The sequence below is a fragment of the Mytilus edulis genome, chromosome 7, assembly GCF_963676685.1.
Source record: "Mytilus edulis chromosome 7, xbMytEdul2.2, whole genome shotgun sequence".
NCBI lineage: Eukaryota > Metazoa > Mollusca > Bivalvia > Mytilida > Mytilidae > Mytilus > Mytilus edulis.
This window is the reverse complement of record NC_092350.1, coordinates 12,286,650-12,294,524: the sequence shown is the minus strand read 5'-3', so window position 1 is coordinate 12,294,524 and position 7,875 is coordinate 12,286,650. Positions and strand designations below refer to the sequence as shown.

General features: G+C 32.7%; 1 protein-coding gene across 1 annotated transcript; it reads right to left on the bottom strand.

Moving 5' to 3' along the window:
- Window positions 1-3,953: 3,953 nt before the first annotated feature.
- On the bottom strand, window positions 3,954-7,271 carry LOC139529956 (RNA-binding protein RO60-like). Its single transcript, XM_071325955.1, has 2 exons — window positions 7,080-7,271; window positions 3,954-5,591 (listed from the first exon to the last, which is right to left on the bottom strand). The coding sequence occupies exons 1-2, from the start codon at window positions 7,205-7,207 to the stop codon at window positions 4,154-4,156; spliced, it is 1,566 nt and encodes a 521-aa protein (XP_071182056.1). The 5' UTR covers window positions 7,208-7,271; the 3' UTR covers window positions 3,954-4,153.
- Between the last annotated feature and the right edge of the window lie 604 nt (window positions 7,272-7,875).

Sequence of the window (7,875 nt, the reverse complement as noted above, 5' to 3'; positions counted from 1 at the left end):
ATTTTAGTATTTTTTCCTAACTGTTTATTGCTACCTTATGGTATACTTACCAAGCTCAGAATTGTATAATTTAAGACTTTTCATGCCACAAATCTATTGATATTTAGATTCTAAATCAACTTCTGAGTAAATTAAGTGTTTAAGAATGACAATATATGTCAATTTTTATTGTTTACAGTCCTTAGCAACCAAAATTAGACATTTTGACACCAGGCGTATATTTGTACTCTATCGGCTTAACTCTTGCTTCTGATGGATTGGGCTGCATGTAGTAGCCTAAGTATTGAACGCGTTGGTTTTTTTCTTGCGAATATATCAAATTATTGTTTTTATCCAGATTTCATGTTACATTTTGGCATATATTAAATGTACAATGTATACTTAAATCAGATGTAAGAAATTGATTCCCTATCACCAAGTTTTTTAATCAAGTCTTTGGTATGCAATAAGCATAAAGATTAACATTTTTATGCTTGAAATTGCTAAATTTTATACAATTTTGCATCATCAGAGATCTTATTATGATATGCAACATTAAAAACCTGACAAATTTTATACAGTTTTAAAGATTTGGCTAAAAATTGAGGTACAGACAAGATTTTACATTTTGACTTGGCACCTTTCTTTAAAATCAGTTTTTGTCGCGTTTCAGTGTCAACTGCTAACCTTCATAAAATATTCATTACTCAACCAATTTTCAAAAATAAAAGGCCATTTTACTCGTATTAGCTAGCAGAACTCAGAAAATAAGTTAAAAGGGAGAATTTGAAAAAAATATTTACTATTAAGGTAGCAATACACAGTTAGGAGTTTAGTTTCGCATTTTGGCCCCTGTGGATTTTTCAAATAGGAAAGTTATTGTGTAATAAAATTCATTTTTAGATAGATGAGTGCTAATTTAGCCTTCAAAGATGGTTTATAAGTGCATCAAGACTATTTTTTACCTGTTTTATGGGCTGTTTTCTGTTTGACAATCCGTATTTTCATAGCTAGACCGGCCATCGGTCCAGAAATTAATGTACTGTTTACAAACACTCTTTTTCTACACGAAGTTTTTGACGTAATTTTACAAAAAAATCAGATGAAAGACATATGATTTTCATTGGATTTGCTGAATGATATATGTACACAGTTTCAGAAAAGGTATTACTTCAAGCGATTGAAATTCTACTTTTAGCCAAATTTTGGGGAAATATGTGACATCTTTCCCCCCCTTTTTGCAATATTTTATAACAAATAAATGCAGATTGTTGCCATGGATACACCAAAAAGAAATTATATTTTACCATTTTATATACTGGATATAAAATCTATGGAAGATTCTGGTTACATACATATGCCCATATATGACACAAACAGTAAGCTTGATATTGCAAGAAAGCAAAGAAAAGGGGAGGGTAAAATTCATGAGGGCAAATTTTAGTATTTTTTCCTAACTGTTTATTGCTACCTTATGGTATACTTACCAAGCTCAGAATTGTATAATTTAAGACTTTTCATGCCACAAATCTATTGATATTTAGATTCTAAATCAACTTCTGAGTAAATTAAGTGTTTAAGAATGACAATATATGTCAATTTTTATTGTTTACAGTCCTTAGCAACCAAAATTAGACATTTTGACACCAGGCGTATATTTGTACTCTATCGGCTTAACTCTTGCTTCTGATGGATTGGGCTGCATGTAGTAGCCTAAGTATTGAACGCGTTGGTTTTTTTCTTGCGAATATATCAAATTATTGTTTTTATCCAGATTTCATGTTACATTTTGGCATATATTAAATGTACAATGTATACTTAAATCAGATGTAAGAAATTGATTCCCTATCACCAAGTTTTTTAATCAAGTCTTTGGTATGCAATAAGCATAAAGATTAACATTTTTATGCTTGAAATTGCTAAATTTTATACAATTTTGCATCATCAGAGATCTTATTATGATATGCAACATTAAAAACCTGACAAATTTTATACAGTTTTAAAGATTTGGCTAAAAATTGAGGTACAGACAAGATTTTACATTTTGACTTGGCACCTTTCTTTAAAATCAGTTTTTGTCGCGTTTCAGTGTCAACTGCTAACCTTCATAAAATATTCATTACTCAACCAATTTTCAAAAATAAAAGGCCATTTTACTCGTATTAGCTAGCAGAACTCAGAAAATAAGTTAAAAGGGAGAATTTGAAAAAAATATTTACTATTAAGGTAGCAATACACAGTTAGGAGTTTAGTTTCGCATTTTGGCCCCTGTGGATTTTTCAAATAGGAAAGTTATTGTGTAATAAAATTCATTTTTAGATAGATGAGTGCTAATTTAGCCTTCAAAGATGGTTTATAAGTGCATCAAGACTATTTTTTACCTGTTTTATGGGCTGTTTTCTGTTTGACAATCCGTATTTTCATAGCTAGACCGGCCATCGGTCCAGAAATTAATGTACTGTTTACAAACACTCTTTTTCTACACGAAGTTTTTGACGTAATTTTACAAAAAAATCAGATGAAAGACATATGATTTTCATTGGATTTGCTGAATGATATATGTACACAGTTTCAGAAAAGGTATTACTTCAAGCGATTGAAATTCTACTTTTAGCCAAATTTTGGGGAAATATGTGACATCTTTCCCCCCCTTTTTGCAATATTTTATAACAAATAAATGCAGATTGTTGCCATGGATACACCAAAAAGAAATTATATTTTACCATTTTATATACTGGATATAAAATCTATGGAAGATTCTGGTTACATACATATGCCCATATATGACACAAACAGTAAGCTTGATATTGCAAGAAAGCAAAGAAAAGGGGAGGGTAAAATTCATGAGGGCAAATTTTAGTATTTTTTCCTAACTGTTTATTGCTACCTTATGTGTGAATACATTGTACATGTTGTATACTGAATCAAAAACGGTAATTTGATGATTTCCGGTATTTCACGAGTATTTGCACGTACATATATTTTATTAAATAATTCATATTTTAGACGATATATAGATACTGCAAATGATTTAAACATTGCATAATGATTAATTCTTAAGTTTAATTAACTAAAACGGGTAATTGTATAACGAATTTCTTTAAGAAAGGAGAAAATGTGCCTTAATTTGAACCCAAAAAAATCGGATTGTTTGTAATGTAAAAAAACATTTTTTTTAAACAAAATATGTTCCGAGTTAAATTTAATATGATAGTTTTGTATATGTTTTAGTTGTTTAAACCTATACTTTATTTTTTTTTAATCGCTTTATATTAAAATTTTTAATTAAAAATTACTTAGTCGTGATTGCTAAATGAGGGGACCATTGGAAGGGACGTTTTTAATCCTCTTTTGGACACTTTTTTTTCTGTCTAACACCTTGTATTTTATCAATAAGATAATGAAGTTGTATTCTATCAAAAAAAATCGCGGTACCCTGGGGTGTAACACAAACTCCTTAACTAGCGCGCTTTTAAGAACTAGCTGATGGACTATAAGGGTATCATTTACGTGAATTAACTTCGGTGTAGCAATCATGTTCATAAGATGCTTTGGTGACAAAGTGTTCTATTTAATTGAGCAACATTAATATTACTATAACATAACAAGGGTTAGAGGGACTATCATAAAGAGTCCCCCCCCTCCCCCCCCCCCCGATGTTGGCTGATTTTTCGATCACATTTGATTGAAATAGGCAATATTTTGTCAATATTTACCATGTCCGGTAAATGTTAACTAACATGTTATCAATATAAATATGAATATGTTTTAATTGGGTGTATCATTTGATTAACAAACTAAAACCATCTATTATGCTAATTGACAGAATTCCGATTTTCTGAGAGACACGTGATCAGGTTGGTCTCGCATTCGAAATTTCCTTTCAATTTCATTCAAATACAAAAAGGAACATCATAAAGCTTTTCAAAGTTATTGAATTACCAAAGGTACATGTACGGACAAAACAGAAGAGAGAAACAGAAATACATTTATTCAGATGAAAACAAAACTCATCATTAAAATTTCTTACAACCTATTTTTGGCTTAAGAAATGAGAAACCACGTCTTATTTTACAAGGAAATATTGAAGCAGTTGTTTTAGTTATTGGTTTTTTAAAGAAATTGAAAAATTAACGAAAAAGTACGTGGTACAACAGTAACATTTCCCTATGGATTATCTTTTAAAGAAATCTGAAATTATTGTCAAAATAGTTGAATCAAGGCCAACAACATTGAGCATGTCGATATCTGTCTGGTCTGTTACAGTGAATTCATTGCTCGCCATTCCAACATTCACGAGACGAGCACGTGGAATACCAAGTTCCTCCCTGTATTGTCGCATAGTAGCCGATGGGTTCACATTGTTATTAAATGCCAATGAAGCTGTAAAGAACACAATGGCGTCAAATTTCATTTTGTTTTCTCTAGCCCAATTTATTGGCTTACATGGATCACAATAATCACAAGTACCATTAATAGAAAACTTCTGAGAGGCAACCTCAAGGTTGTCGGATTGATCTAAATTAACGGGATATAATTGGTCTTTGAATAGAACAACTTCTGTATTATTCGCCATCTTTGCAAATATAAAAGCCATTGCCACTGCTGTACTACGTGCAGAAACCTCCTTCATTCCATTAGCAGGTTGCATCATTGCCTCGCTTCCATCCACAGCTATGAGAATTCGTTTTTTGATTGGTTCTACAGAGGCAAATGATTTGTAGAAAGCTGTTTCTAAGACATCTGCGATTTTGTGATTGACTGTCCATATTAAACGCTTGTATGGTCCCGAATGACCTCTTCTATACGAGTTCCACGCAGTAAGAAGTGTAAATGGATGAATTCGGGCAAATCGAAGATTTTCAACATTTTCTAATCGACCAATAACATGGGCCTCCTCCATTGATCCGTTTTCCAGGAGATGCAGTTTTGACAGCTTCCCTAGGTGTCGTATTAATGCTGTGATGGGCATCGTGTAGATGAGACTCCGCCAAACTTCAGCAGACGTCAGACTTGTTGTTGGTAAATGCTGATGTGAGAGTTCATGATCCTTGATCAGCTGACATAAGAGTGACGTATCGTTCGGAGAGCAGTTTTTAGCCTTTTCTAAGGCCAACACAAATAGATATGCGTTGCTTATCATTCCATCTGATGTGTCGATATTGTCGACATTTTCTTTTCCTTTAGCCAGATATCTAATTGCAAATGCACTATGGGGGCCCTCTGGTTTAACGTGTCCAAGACGTATGACATCTTGGTGACTAAATGTATGTCGACGCCGATATTTTGACCCAAGCCTTAGAAGCTTCATTGGATTTTTCTGAAAACTTGGTTGGTTGTACCAATGTGACACTGCTGTTCTCTGGGCTCTTCCCCATCCCGACGTTTCTCCACTTAACTCCTCTGCATACTTAATAAATTGGAAAAGATGAGTTGGCAAGCGACAAACCTCTATAAGACTCCGATATGCTGTAGTCTTCGTTAGTTTGTCATCACATCTAGCACATAGAGCTAGAGCATACAGAAGTGGTCCTTGCTTTGGGGCCCGACCTTCGATGCTAATCTGTTTGATAAGATCAACAACCTCTCTTCCTTTACCTTCCCGAATCAACCTGAAACAGTAAGTTATTAGTTTGTTTACTTATTATAATTAACATGAGAACCCCTCCCCCCCCAAAAAAAAACAACTAAATAAATAATAATTTCAATCATGCTGAAGAAAAATTATGACCCCCCCCCCCCCCCCCCCCCAAAAAAAAAAAAAGCTCACCAAAATGTTTTGACACCTCCAAATGTTTTAATATTTTAAACATAATTTTCATTTCAGGAAAAATGTATAATTTCATAGAGATCCATAAAAGCCCCTAAGGTTGCCCTTAATTTCTAAACATTTCGAACAATTACTCCAAACCAAATCCCAGCCTTCCCTTTTTATTATGGAACCTTGAAGTATAATTTCAGGGAGATCTATACAATTAAACACAAGTTATTGTTTAGAAACTAGAAAAATGCCTTTTTTATGACCCCTAATGGCAATTACCTCCAACCTCAATCCCAGCCTTCCTTTCGTGATAATACACTTACACACAAGTCATGCATTGTCCGGACACTACACAAATGCTTATTTGACCTCTACGTGTAATTCTTAAACTGTTGGTACCATATAATAACCCCAAAAATCTTCCTTTTGTGGTATTGAAACCTGTTGTTAAAATTTTATAGATATCCATTCACTTAAACTAAAGATATTGTCCAGAAACCAAATGGATCTTCATAATGAACACATTTTTTTGCGGTCGTATACAAAGGTAAATTTAATGCGCTGATTTTCTTTTTTCATCTTCTTTAAACAAAACTAAACCTAATCATTTGATACCCCGGATAACAAGAATGTAAACTATTCGGGAGCTATATGAAAAATCAAGGAGACAGAAACGAGTAGCCAACTCCATTTAAGTGCAAATTAGTCTGTAAAGGTGTCGCGAGATTAGGTTTTAAAAAGAAATCTAAATCCTATATTTTATAAAATGTTGACGCCGGGATAAACGATTGCTATATATATCGCCTTCTCCGTTTTAACCCTGGGCGAGACATAAAGTTCTCTTCTGATCGCTCGTTGATTTTCTATAGGCTGAAATCGTGATTTTAAAATATTTTGAATAACACACAATCGGCGGACTTTTGTTTAATTTTTGAAACAAAATATGAAATATTTGTAAATGCAAAGATGCTGTCATTATTTATGCTTCATGCTATTCCTTAGTCAGCAGAATTTGTTGTTGAATGTAAGACCGTATACAGTCTGCGACTAAATATATTTGCTCAATATTAAACCCGGTGGTGCTTTAAGCTAAACGACATCAGCATTAATTCAATCTGAGTGCATATTATTTCTTAAGTTCTTATCATTAAGTCATTGTCATTCACACTATGAAGATTGAAAACTAATATATCTATACCAGCTGTTCACCACTACCCCTCTTAACATAGTGAGAACCCCCCTTCCCCACCAGAAGCCTGTATAGAACATTTGTGCAAAATAATATATAACAACCTATTAATACACGAGCATAATAGAGATAAAAATAAACTAAATTTACCTATTGATACTCGTGGTGTGTTTGTCGATTTGATAATTTCCATTTGTAGCAAAATAAGTACCGTCCTCTCTTCCATAAAATAGAAACCTAGTAGCAAGTTCTAAGTCTGAAACTGTGTAAATATCCATCAGTCTAGCTGTGTTGCTTATGTCTAAATGAAACTAACAGCATGGCTAATTTCAATCTATAAATAGCTGTGGAAATTCTTGTTTCTATTTATATGTATTTAGTGCAGAATTAATGTATCCAAAATGAATTCGGGGAATTCCAAATTTTTGTTTCAAATATTTCCTGATTTGTTTTATCCATTTCTTTTTGGGGAATAATTATTTAACCATTAAAACGTGAATTTGTTTAACACATATTAAGCACTCATGCACCAATTGATTAAAGGTTAATGATATTTGACATTATCAAGAAATACGGATACGAAATTCATTTGGAAATGTTTAGTGTTATATATATATATATATTTTAGTTATTATGTGAAAGCTACCGGAAACTAACGTTTGTGGTATGATAGATTTTACATTATATTACGCATTCGTTGATAAACAAAACTTATGTGTTACTGTTTTGTTTTCGTTCTTTTTTTTACATAAAAAAAAAGCCGTGTTTTTTTCTCGTTTGAATCATTGATTTACATTCTCATTTCGGGGCCTTTTATAGCTGACTATGCAGTATGGGCATTGCTCATTGTTGAAAGCAGTACGGTGACATATAGTTGTTAATTTTTGTCATTTTGGTCTCTTGTGGACAGTTGTATTATTGCCAATCATACCACATCTTCTTTTTT